The following is a 13,489-nucleotide window of genomic DNA, read 5'->3' as shown; positions in this document are numbered from 1 at the left end:
GGCCGAGCGGTGTTGGGCGCCCCTTGCCGTGCCGGGGGCTCGCCCGCTGGCGCTGGTGTAAGCGAGTCCTTCCTCCACCCATGTCCCCTACCCGGTGGGGGTAGGTCCCTGCAGCGCCGTGTGGGAGCGGGTGTCGCTGCTTGGGTCCGTGGTGCTGAAGGCAACTGGCGGGCGGGTCGGGCCGTGGAGCTGGCGGGGTGCGCCCCTCTCCTTGAAGGCATCACACCAAAGCTGAGGGTTTGTTTTTTTTTCACTCTGGGAAAAATGATAACTTCAGTGCCCGTTTGCAGATGCAAATGGCAAGAACAGCTGCACCATGTATAGAAAGGTGTGAGCTGCTCTGGTCTTTGGTTTGCCTGTATGTGAACAGGCAGTTTAAGATCAGCCTGCTGGAATAGTTATGTTCTGCAGAGGTAGGTACACTCCAGAAGCAGAATGAGATTTTGAGAGAGGATCATGGAATCATGGAATGGTTTGGGTTGGATGGGACCTTAAAGATCATCTAGGCCAACCCGCTGCCATGGGCAGGGACACCTCCCACCAGACCAGGTTGCTCAAAGCCCTGTCCAACCTGGCCTTGAACACTTCCAGGGAGGGGGCATCCACAGCTTCTTTGAGCAACCTGTTCAGTGTCTCACCACCCTCACAGTAAAGAATTTCTTCCTAATATCTAGTCTAAATCTACCCCCTTCCAGTTTAAAGCCATTACCTTTTGTACTATCGCTACCTGCCCTTGTAAAAAGTCCCTCCTCAGCTTTCCTGACGGTCTCCTTCAGGTATTGGAAGATCACAATAGAGTCTTCCTGGAGCCTTCTCCAGGCTGAACAACCCCAACTCTCTCAGTCAGTCCTTGTAGTGAGGTGCTTCAGCCCTCTGATCATCTTCATGGCCCTCCTCTGGATAAATAAAGCCATTTACTCCAGATTAAGCCATTCCAGCATTCCCTCTCCCGTGTTCTCCAGAAGCAAATAAAAGGCCACAAGTGCTAGGGAGTAGCTATTGAAAGGAGAGTTCAGGGCAAATGAGAATGAAGCCTTCAAGATGTTGTGTGGTTTATTTGTTTAGTATCATATTTGTGAACAGGAATGCTTATGATCAACAAGCGGCAGCGTGTTTGTGTGGGGCTAACAAGTGGTCAAATCCTCAGGAACTGGAAGTTTATGAACTCCAGACCTACTTTTACAGAAAACACATTTGCTTTCAATGCAAAGCTCTGTTTAAGTTGTGTATTTGCATTTCAAGCACTTTGAAATGTTTAAGACTGCAAAATAAGAGCATTATCTACTTTCAGAAGAAAGTATGGCCTGGCGTTAGCTGAAGCAGAGAGGGAATGTGTTAGGTAAAAATTATTTTATTTGACAGTGAGTTGGGAAACCTATAGGAAACCTACAACCTACCTAAGAATTATTGCTTTACAGACTGTCTTGTCCAAGCTGATATTGGATGATGGTAGTGGCACCTCTTTTTTCAACCAGGATTGTCATTCTGCCTTTTCCATTGTGATGAAGGAGAAGGAAGAGATTTTCAAATATCCTGATGGAAATCTTGGATGACAAGGGATTCTAGTTTAAGAGGACAAAGAAACCCAACCAGGTCTGCATAGCTAGGAAGAAGGAACAGGAAATAGTGAAAATTGGAATCAGTTTGGAAAAAATGAATTAATTATGATGATTTTTGTCTCTTAGAAATGTGGCTTTCGTGTCTGGACTTTTCTTTCTGAGCACTTCCTTTAGGGATTTTGGTGAGCACATGAAGCCTTAAAGGAATTTCTGCAAGCCCAAACTAAACTTCCTTTGGTGTTTTGGGAGGGACTCACAGTGAAGCAGAGCAGTTGTCAGGCTGAGTGCCTGAAACTGTCTGAAGGGTTATATATCTAAGACACAGTTATTAAAAGGTGACAATTTTTTGGTTTTATTTAGTATGACTATAGGTGAACTTTTTTCTAGAAGGAAGTCACCCTTCAAATAAACTTGTATAAAGACAAGCAAACAAACAAACAAAAAACCTATCAACCAACCACAACAACAAACTCCTCCTATGCCTTCATTTGGCAAAATGGTCAAATTTATCTCTGCATGACATACAGTCATAATAGACTTTTTAGGAATTCATGTCAAATTGTTGTGAGAAAGCATCTTTTTGTCCTTCTGAATATACCATATAATCAAAATTTTAGGCTTGGTTCTAGTTGCTCTTTGCTAGTAACAAAGTTCAGAATTTTTTTTTTAGAGGAAACTTAAAGAAAGGGACAATATCCTGTCTTTGAAGTGAACTGGAAGCTGCTAATAATATAATTGAGATCTCCCCCTCCCCCAGCTGCAGGCAGCTATTGTGTGGGCAAGAGCCGACAAAAAATGTCCTATAGAGATCTTATGGAAATAGTGCATTAAATCTATTCAGCAGCTGTGCCTCAAAAAAAAAAAAAAGGTAAAAGCTCATAAGTGTTCCTTTCCAGAGAAAACTTCAGTAAAAGAATATTAATAGGACCTGGAAACAAACAACTTTATTAACTCAAATCATACCTGACTTCTGTTATCTACCTAGCTGGCTAAATGAGGCTTTTGAAGACTTGCTCATCCTCTGCACCTGCTGCTGTCACATAACTCAGTTCAGGCAGGGCTTACACCGCTCGTCATTACTGGCCAGGATTAAGTACAAGTAACTTTTTTCACTCTGGGGATGTTTACTTCCTTTTATTTTAGCCATTACTGGTAAAATGGCTCCTAATGAGGATTACAGTCCAGCACAGCTATCAGCCCAGTTATTATATTTGAAATTTTTGACTGCATATTCATATACAGATATTTTTAATAGCTTGAATTTGCCCTAGGTCATAAATTAATTTTTAGAAACTGATGCAATATAAAACTGTTTTCTTATTTTATAGAATGAAACAACAAAAAAGGAGAGAATGGAGTGGCAGGCAGGGGGAGGCTGCTGGTCAAACAAGTCTCAGCTCTCAGTTGTACCTTATTCCTCCTCTTTCTCCTGTTATTGTACTTGTAACAGCTTCCTTAGCAGTTGTTTGTGTATTTAGGCTATGGGGATATCAGCCCTACCCTATCAATCAACCTCACCAGGCTGGACACCTATGACTCCTGTATTTAGAATCACAGAATCATTAAGGTTCAAAAAGGGCTCTAAGATAATCAAGTCCAACAGTCAACCCAACACTGCCATGCCCACTAAACTATGTCCCAAAGTGCCACCTCTACACAATTTTTTAACACCTCCACAGATGGTGACTCCACCACTTCCCTGGGCAGCCTTTTTCAGTGTTTGACCCCTCTTTCAGTAAAGAAATTTTTCCTAATATCCAATCTAACACTGGCACAAGTTGAGGCCATTTCATTTCATCCTATTGCTTGTTCCTTGGCAGAAAAAGTCAACCCCAACCCCACTACAACCTCCTTTCAGGTAGCTGTAGAGGGCGATAAGGTCTCCCCTCAGCCTCCTCTCCTCCAGACTAAACAATTCCAGTTCCCTTAGCCACTCCTCACAAGACTTGTGCTCCAGACCCTTCACTGGCTTCGTTGCCCTTTTCTGGACACGCTCCAGTGCCTCAATGTCCTTCTCGTAGTGAGGGGCCCAAAAGTGAACACAGTATTTAAGCTGCAGCCTCACCAGTGCTGAGTACAGGGGCCAGCTTCCCTGGTCCTGCTGGCCACACTACCTCTCATACAAGTCAGCATGCCATTGGCCTTCTTGACCACCTGAGCACACTGCTGTGTATTTAGAAATTTGTGTCTATTTAGAAATCAGCACCCTGCCTCTGGATTTATAGACAATAATAATATAACATGTTTCCATTTTGTTCATCCAAATGCTGCTGGCTTGTGTCACTTGTAAGTATACAAGTTAAAGAATGTATGTTCTGCTTACATGCTAGAAAGTGCCCTTGAATTCACCTGGATAGTAAATGCTTACACCCCAGATTATCCCTCTGAATGCAGCTGGATAGTGCTGTGACTCCTCTGGAAGGTTAAGCTGCCTAAAGCTTGGAGGAAGCAGGATCTCATTACTTTCCAAGAGGCAATCATTTTCACAGGAAGACAAATCCATTCCGGAACATTTTATTTAATAATTCACTTCAAAATCAAATAATGAACAGCATATACAGTATCTCACAAGATTTCAATACAAACTTCTCTTAAAACTGAGGAACGTACCATAAAACTGCAAATAAAATGAACGTAGATGAACTTTGTAGATACTGCCCTGGATAAGGTCTTTCACTTGTTCTGACTTCCCGAACAAGCACGAATTTAAACCCTACCTTTGGCAGTGAGAAAGGTCAACCAGATCATTGAGAGCCCACCTGGATCACAAAATCTGCGAGGAAAACCAGTTTTGCCAGGTTAATTCCTCAGACCTGTGAAGAACCACCATTCATCAGCTCAGCGATTGCTATCAGGAGTTCAGCGTTTTGTGCAAAAGAAAGATTATTTATGAAAAGGAGGTCCTTCCAGGTAGGCAGATCCTTTCCAGAAGAATGTCGCATGGACCCTCCTGGACATTGAGGGAGAAGTAATGCAGTCTCTGAATTTCTAGTGAAGAACTCTCTCCTAAGAGCCAGCAGCTCACAGCACTGGTGCTAAAGGTAAGAAGCAGCAAACCGAGCCGTCCAGGGTACCCAGGCAGCAGAGAAGTAACCGATTTTATGTGGCTGTGACATCGCTGATGCCAGTAGGATGACATTTAGCAAAGAATACTGAAGGTTAATAATAAGAACTTCTACAATAAGCTAGGGCCTCCTTAGCTGAAGTGACAGAAAAAAAGAGCTGGCTGTATTAGCCAGCACAAGATCACTGTGAACCACTAACACCATTATAGAATAGGTAGGACCCTCAGGTGTTCCAGTCAAAACTCCAGGAAAGCTTTACTGCTGCCATATCAGGTTGTGATGTGTACAGTTCTTCACATCAATGGTGAAGAAATATGAATTACATATGGTATATATGATGATAAAGTCTATGAAAAATTACCTATTTTACAGAGGATGAGAAGAACTTGGCTTCAGTTGAACAAACCAAAAGCTGAGAAGGGATCTATTGCTTCCTATTACACATCAGTCAGCTCTGAAAGAGGAAGAGAAGAAATTGTTAATAGGCCAATTTATATTCATTTGCTCTTGTGCTACTGTCCATTAATACTCTGAGGGGATACAAGAGTACAAACACAGCCAGGAGAGGAATGAGAATCTTGAAGAGCACTGAAGAACCAGGAGAAAACTCCTACCTAATTTTAAGATACGCAGTCTCTTTCAAAATCTGACAAATATCTCATTTTGCCTGTAATGATACAAACATAGGCATGAATGAAGTTGCATCCCATTTACTCAGTTGCTGCTGAAAAAAATTGTTCCTCTCTGGAGTAATATGAAGATTATTAATTCCATCCCCAAAGAAGTCAGATCAATTCAGAGCACATTATTCAGATACTGGCTGGGACCAGGTAAGTCAGTAACTTTATACCTACAGTGGTGTGAGCAGCAGGCAAAATAAAATAGGTGTGTGACATGAGGACAGACCTTAAACTGCTACACAGTACCTTTGACTTCTTGCAGTGATTTACTTAATTTGATATTAAAAAAGAAAACCTAAGTATTTACAATAAAATGTGTTCAGAAAGTTCACCTGCTCCACTGATCAAGTCACAGATAAGATATTTTCTGTGTCAGAAAAAACACTTTGGACTCTGAAGAAAGTTCATTTTAAATTATGGCCTGGAAAAAGCAATGGGAACAGAGGATTTTGGATAATGAAGAGAATTTCACAAAGGGAATAGGCATGTGGTAATGGAGAGCTTAAGTAACGGCAATCAGTGAGAACTGGAGTCACAGCAACCATTGCAGCATAGAGCAGGTCTAGAAGACTTACACAGTTGTGGATTTCCATCAGATTTATAATTTTGGCAACTAACCTTGCAGGGCTTCCAACTCTTGCAGCTGTTGATTTGCACAGTGACTTTGAACCCACTGGATGTATTACCAGATTAAATTAACGTTAATTTGTATGGTCAAGGAGTCCCTTGCAACCAGAATGCACAAGACTGTCTGCACTTATGCAGTAGATTTGCACCTATGCAGTGGCCGTGAGCCTACGAGTCACAAGCTTTTATGGGATTGATGTTCAGAAAGCTGCTTTTCTCTAAAATCAGTATTTCCAAAGCAATAGCGCTGTCACATACGGCATCATATATCCAATCCAGATTCTTCCTATGATACAAGCTGGAGCAGCCCCATAGACTTCACTGATTTTAAAAATTACTCATTCTAGCAGGGGTCTTGACTGTATTTTTTGCCTTCTCCATGTTTCTCATTAGAAAGGATTTATGTTGCACAGTTAATTTATTGCAGGTGAAACATTCCCATCTGCCCTGATTCTCCAGCCAAATGCAACTTTGCATTCCTGTTTTAGGAGCACTGTCGAATGCTCCAAGGTTTGGTGAAATGAAAATGCCTGACAGTGGATAAAACAGGAGGAAAATGGACAACGAAGGTTTATATGGAGCAATGGATTAAATTGTGTGTGCCTGCTGGAGCAAGTGTTTATCCTTCTTTACGCAGCTCCAGAGCTCGTGGGCAGCTGGTGACTGTGAGCCCGCCTGGGCTGTGTCGCTATGGTTCTAGATTGGATTGCTGTCATGGCTGGAAAAGTAACGACAAAGGCCACTGTGAAGGTAACATTAACACTTTCTGCTTGTTTCCTCTCCACAGCTGTGTACTTGGTACTAATACAGGGATTTCATATGTGTCTGACAGAAGTTACAGAAAGAAGCCTTCTGAGAAGTGAAATCTCTTGACTCTGTGAGAGAGTGAATAAAACACATTTGAGAGGCTGTCTCCTTAAAAAAGTAGAGCTTTGGGTAAACAACACTAAACAATAAAATACATATTCAAAAATTCTTAAGTCCAAAAGGGAACATCTGTTCTAATCTCCTGTACAGCCCCAGTCAGTGTCTATACTGTTAGATCTGTCAAGTAAGTGCCAAAAATGTGTCTTCTAATGATACATATGGGCCCCTGCAGTATTTTTTTTTTCAGAAGTGCACAGTTTCAGAGAACCAGGAGGTTTAACTTTCTAAAAATAGAAATAAAACCCAAGCAGTAAGTGTACCTGACTTGAGCTTGGGTAGCCAGCCAGCATTCTGGTCCGTGGATCGTTGGCCTAATGAAGAGTCAGTGACTCTTAAGAAATTTCAAATCTGCTAGAAGTCTTCAGATCCCAAGGAGAAGGTGATGTGGAATCTCTCTCTAGCTGTACTTGGGGAAAACAAAATAATGCCACAAAATACATGTTTTAGGAATCTTTCTCAGATGTTGCACCTGTTGTCCCACGGAGTTTGGCATTGTATGAATGCTGAAGTTGAATAGAGGCTTAGGGTTATTCATTGCTGAAAAGCAACATACTGATGTCTAAAACAGGTGGCAAAAGGTCTCTGCTCTGTATATATGTCATGAGAGTTTAAAAAAGGAAAAACTGATTAATATCTTTATTAATATTTACGCATTGCTTAATAGCACCTTAGTTTTGATGCAAATGAATACCTTGAGGGGCAACTAGCCAATATAACTTCAGTCAGCCACTAGAGTATGTTGTCTTCTTGTAAAGAAATAGTGTGCTTTCTTAGTAAAATTCAGTTTTCATAAACTTTTAAGGTTCTTCTTTGGCAGATTTCTTTAAGCCAACTATAATGTAATTCTGCATTCTAAATCCAGATGCAGTGGTATTCTCTGCTTCAGTGTTAATACTCAGCTGGTCTCGCACTATGCCACATTGCATTCAGGAATATGGATAGTGTTGAAATATGCCTTAATCTGCAGAGCTAGTACCTCTGAGTGAATTTTTAAATGTAGGAAAGATACTTTGATTCAGCAGTATGAATTTTAATTAAGAATTTTACTATATAGTAACTAGCACTGTGACTTTCCTGTTTCCTGTAGTTTGCATAACAGCTCACATAGGCTTCTTCAAAATAGGAAAAAGGCATGAGTACAAAACTAAATGTGATTTTTAAGTGTGGCAGTAAAAGCATGAAGGAGAGAGCTAAAAGGAGTCCCTTCTTTTCCAGGTCTTTACAAATACACACTTGTGTAAGCTATGCAAGTGTCACTTTTCTCCAGCAGAAATAAAGTGCTGATCAGTAGCTACCATGCCTAAACTAGAGGGAGAGGTATGGAGGATGTTGAACTTGTGTGGCAAGCTTTTAGGCAAATAAGCAAGGCTAAAGTTCTCAAATAGAATATTTCTAACTTTCTCTTTTTCTTTCTCCTTTCCCCACCTGACTCCTCCAGCTATCTGTGGACATGGCTGCAAGTATGGCGAGTGCATGGGACCAAACAAATGCAAATGTTTCCCTGGATTTACAGGGAAAACCTGTAGTCAAGGTTTGTGCACTTGGGGATGTTACTCCAGAAAGCATACTGTTGATGTTCTGTCTCCTTATCTTGTGTTATGGGTTGCGTCATCTTCCAAAATAGTAAAACAATATATGTTCTTGTTACACAAAACAGCTTAGAGCTTAAGGCTCCTGCATCTCCAGCATCTCAGGCAAGCTCTAAGCCTCCTTCAGCACACAGAAGTTTGAACCTGTGTCATGTATCTACTACAGGCTGATGACAAGGGCAAACTGTCGTATTTCTAGTCAGAGGATTAAGGCATGGGAAGATTATATAGGAAATTATTAGAGCTGGAATTCAAATCCAGAATCCATTACTTTCCTAACTAACCTTCTCATCAGAAAGACATGCTAGATGTGATTTCTCAAGCTGCCTGGGCCAATGCTATCTGTTTGCATATGCTGATTGGTATTTTTGAGAACAGAGAATTGGGAGTCTTTAGAGTTGCATATTCAGAAACTTTGAACGCACCACAATCCACCAAAACCTTGCAATTAGACATGGAAATATTTCAGCTAACACGTTGGTAAGAACTCAGCTTTTTTTTCCTGTTCCAATATGTGAGATCCTTGTGTTGGATCAGATGAAAGGAGCAGGTCACTGTGCATGGAAAGGAGCCATCCAACTGCACTGCTGTGCTGTGAGGGAAGCATGACATAAAGCCCACGTGAATGGATGGGTCTATCCGTGGTACCTTCCTAAGCACCTACAGCCTGTTTGAAAATGTTTCATTGACATGCTAAAACCACGTTTTTCAGAGTCAAAACAACACATTTATTACACAATATCTTTCAAACAATGTGCTATAAAACTTTACTGTTAGGTATTTTGGAAAACTTCATCTTTTGCACTTTTGATGTTGCTTACAGGGAAAGAAGTCAATTTCTCAGTACCACTAGATAGGAAAGTGAAACAGCGGCTGTGGTTGTATGCAGTAGATATGTAGGTATCACCTACAACTTCATCCTCTAAACCCAGAAGTTTAACCACAAGAATTATTTGACATCTTAAATGTTTCCAAAAGGCAACAGTGAATCTCCCAGCTATTAGATGCTTTCTGTGCAGTAACTCCAGCAGGATTTGACGTGCCCTCCGTATGTAAGCAGATCTGTTTTGCACACTTAAAGTAGATTCTGAGGCTTGGTGGAAACACCACACAGACCTACACTGTTAGCTCCCTGGGCTGCTCTGCCTTCTAAAGCATGGCTAGGAATTTTTTAGTAAGGTGGTGGCTGGCACAGGCCAGAAATGTCCCGGAGCTATTTCAATAGTATAGCCATATAGGTGATCATGTTCCAGCAGCCAGGAATGCTTCAAGCCACTTTTAATTTATTGACAGATGTAGCCTTGCTCTGTCCTTACAGCCAAATGCCCTGCTGAGCAAACTCAACATGAGATAACTAAAATAACAGAGATAAGGAGACTGTATTCGTCTGCCACCAAGTCTGAGCTAAATTAGCCTTATCTCCATAGGTTCTCTTTTAGAGCTGTGTATGCTATCTGTGCATTACTGTGCATTGTGCAAGCTAGGTGCAGCTAAGCACTTTTGAAAATGTATGGTCTAAGTGGAATAACTTTTGTTCCCCTCTAGTTTCTTTGTTAAGAGAGTCTTGGTTATTTAGAGGAGCCACAGTAGCACAAAAATCCGATGTGATGTGCAAGCTCACAGGTTGTTCTTTTTAAAACAGGCCCTATGGTTAAATAATAGAATGCAACCCTCTTTTTCTTCCCTGGACTGAGCTGTAACAAACATTTCTGCACATGTGTAACCACAACAAAGTTTACGGTTGGAATGGTCTGGAGTTTTTTCTATGGCCTGCAGGGCACATAGACACGAGAACAGATGCTTCTCCCATTAGAAGTGGAGCTGCACAAGCTCGGTACTTGGAGAGATGCATCTTTATTGAAATTATATTATTGGTCCTATGTGCCATTAAACACATGTTGAATGGGCTGTGTATTCTGGTGAATTCTGTTAATGAGTTCTGTCTGTTCACTAATGAGGTTTCAAAATATAAGAGGTAGAGCTGTCAGTTCACAGAAGTCCCAAGCATGGATGTTGTCCCCTTGTCTTAAGACCAATGCCATTGTCAGCACTGCTCTGCCTATACCCCACAAATCCAGCTCTTTAGGATTCTGGTTTTCTCCTTGAGAAGGATAGCCACTGGGAATGTGAAATTAATTTAGCTTCCACAAAGCCTTTTAAATCCTGGATTTTGAGAAGGAATTAGAGTGCTTTTATTCTCAGGATTTTGAGATTTTTGAGATTTGTTCCTTTATTCTTAAAGCCACATGATTTGTATATATTGTATTTCATCTCTACTAGACAGCCCTGCCCTGATAACCTTGATACCAATGTGTAGCTTAGGAAAAAAAAAATCTTTCTTTCACTTTATCTCAAGCTGATTTGCTGTTCCTAGTCTCATGGTTTTGCCTTTTTAATGCAGAGGTCAGCTAAAAGACTTAAGTCTCTAGCTAAAATCAGAGAAATCCAGAAAAATAACTCCCAGAAAACAGAGTAATTGCAATTTTCTCCCCATTCTCCCTTCCAACTCTTCCTAAGAAACTGCCAGATGTGGCCTGTTTGCATTAGTTTTTCAGGTGTAGAAGTCTGTATATGTTAGTTTTGCTAGCAGTCTTTCAGCCAGATGGTCTGTTAAACTCTCATCTTGCAAGGGGCTGGCTTGTTTTTAATCCAAGCAGTTTTACTGTGGGGAATTCAAGGAATTAGGCAATATTATCCACCTATATGAATGAATATCTGTATATAAACCCAGCACTCACTTCATTCCAATGACTTCTGCAGATCTGAATGAATGTGGACTGAAACCACGTCCCTGTGAACACAGATGTATGAATACACATGGCAGCTACAAGTGCTATTGTCTCAACGGGTACATGCTTACGCCAGATGGCACATGTGCAAGTAAGTAATAGAGCTGATAGGATGGGCACATCAAAATAATCTAAGCACATTTGATCGCAGCAGATTTTCTTCTTGTGATGAATTGATCTAGTTTATTCAGGATAGGGTCTTTACATCAGCTCTCTGGTACTGTCAACAGCTGAAAGAGGCTTTCTATTTGGCAGTATAAGGATAAAGTAAACTAGGTCATACTGGTATTTTGGTGTTCAGAGGAATTTTTGTCCTGCTAGAAGTAAAAATAATTGACAGTGTTACTTCAGATGAAATACAGCTAGTCTAACCTTGATGTATAGTCCTGCCATTTCATCTGTTCACTAAGGATGAATGAATCTATCCAAGCAAAGCACCAATATAAACTGCTTTTTACTGTGCTGAGTTTCATGCCATTACTCTTTGCATTACCTTTCCGTGCTCCTTGACTTACTTATTTTCTCTGCGTGTTGATATGGTTCCTACTCTTGCTGCCAGCTTCTTGCAAACATTTGTTCACTGAACTAAGGCTTATCTGAACTGTATTTCTACCTATTTTCTTTGTCTTTAAGCCAGAATGTAATCGAAAGTGTTCTGCTTTCTTAGCCAATGCGATTTTTCAGACATGAGGAAGTGTCATGCTTTAACCCAGCAAGCAGCTAAATACCATGAAGCTGCTCTCTCGCTTCTCCCCCTCTCCAGTGGAATGGGGGAAGAGAATCAGGAGTGTAAAAGTAAAGAAGTCATCAGTTGAGATAAAGACTATTTAATAATTAAAATAAACCAAACTGAAATAATAATACCAATGAAATGCAACAATAATAAGAACAACAATAATAAAGCCATCAAAGTTATACTCACTCACAAACAGCAGTCGCTGGCTGTATGCCAATGAAAATGCAATGGGGAAGAGGTAGGCCTTAGGAGCCACCATAATGAAGTAGAAGGGAAGGGAAGAGAAGGGATCGAACTGGGGATTGAAGAAAGAGAGGAAGGGCTGTCCCCAGCAAGCTCCCTGATTTATAGTGAGTGTGATGTTAATGGGATAGAATATGTCTTTATTTGTCAGCTTAGATCACACTGGGATCATCTATCCTGGGTCGCCTGTCCCAGAGAAACCTGGGCTTTCACTCAACTCCCATCCTCTTGTGCAGAGAGAAGGAAAAAAAAACCCAGGAATGAAACTAAAACCACAGGTACAGGTGAAAGACTGAAAAACAAACCTTGAGAAAATAAAAATAGCTGCTGGCAAGAACCAAACAAAAAAACCCCTTAACAGCTACTGTAAAGAAAGACAGGAAGCTTCATATTTTTCAAAGACACTGTTTTGTTTGTAGAAAATACTTTTTTCTTCACCTGAGCTGTTCCATACAGGTATTTTGGATTTGAATTTCCCAAAACCCTAGGTAACATGGTGACAGCCCTTTCTGGAGTCCACTGGACTGGAGCAGATGCATTGGTTGGACAAGGAAGCTGGCTGGTCTCAGCAGTGGAGCAACCTGCTTGAGAGGCCTGTCCTAAAGCAATGGACCTCACTGTATGGGTGCACCACCATCTTTCCCATGACATAGAACCATAAACTCTGAAAGGCTTTGATCTCCAAACCTCGGAGACAACCAAACACCAGGCAGGGTGTCCATCTGGCGAGTTTGCTGTCAGTTTTGGGATAACTGGAAAAATACCCAGCCTTAGCAAATACTCACAGGAGTGCAGGGCCTGCAGCTCTGGGGCAGGGAGAAAAGTCAGAGCTCCTCCTCTCTCTCTCTTATGGCAAGAAGACTGAAATTGCTGTGAAAGGTGCCTGGGGCCAGAGTTTTTGGAGGATTTCCCTTCCCTGCATCACAGTTCAGGGTTGTGCCTCTGCGTTACTAATAATGGTGGATATCACCAACAGACAACAGCTGCGAGTTCCTGAGATCCCCGAGGAATGGATATGTATTCCTTCTGTGTCTTCCAAGATAATTTGTGTATCTGCTGACATCATACATCAAGCAGTTTTCAGTAAGGCCACTGTCTTATGGAGAGCTGAAGTTGGCAGAAGCCAGAACTACAGTAAAAAAAACCTGTTCTCTGAGTCCAGCAGCAGCTTTGTCCTGTTCACCCCTCAGTCCCCCTACTCTGAGCACAAATGCCTGCTGCAGCCACACTTCTGAAGCAAGGCAGAAAACTGGATCCAGAGTGTAATTAACCAT

At 41.4% G+C, this 13,489-nt stretch overlaps 1 protein-coding gene across 1 annotated transcript in view; it reads left to right on the top strand.

The window, feature by feature from the left end:
- The first annotated feature begins 6,570 nt into the window (after nt 1-6,570).
- Nucleotides 6,571-13,489, top strand: part of EGFL6 (EGF-like-domain, multiple 6) — a 34,697-nt gene continuing 27,778 nt past the window's right edge. The window contains exons 1-3 of the mRNA XM_010191704.1: nt 6,571-6,681; nt 8,297-8,389; nt 11,208-11,327. Coding sequence (XP_010190006.1) covers nt 8,332-8,389; nt 11,208-11,327 — 178 coding nt within the window. The 5' untranslated portion in view covers nt 6,571-6,681; nt 8,297-8,331. The remainder of the gene's footprint in view (nt 6,682-8,296; nt 8,390-11,207; nt 11,328-13,489) is intronic.

Source organism: Mesitornis unicolor, unplaced genomic scaffold (assembly GCF_000695765.1).
Source record: "Mesitornis unicolor isolate BGI_N332 unplaced genomic scaffold, ASM69576v1 scaffold2249, whole genome shotgun sequence".
In the NCBI taxonomy this organism is placed as follows: domain Eukaryota; kingdom Metazoa; phylum Chordata; class Aves; order Mesitornithiformes; family Mesitornithidae; genus Mesitornis; species Mesitornis unicolor.
The sequence above is the reverse complement of the archived record's forward strand: the minus strand, read 5'-3'. Positions and strand labels throughout refer to the sequence as shown.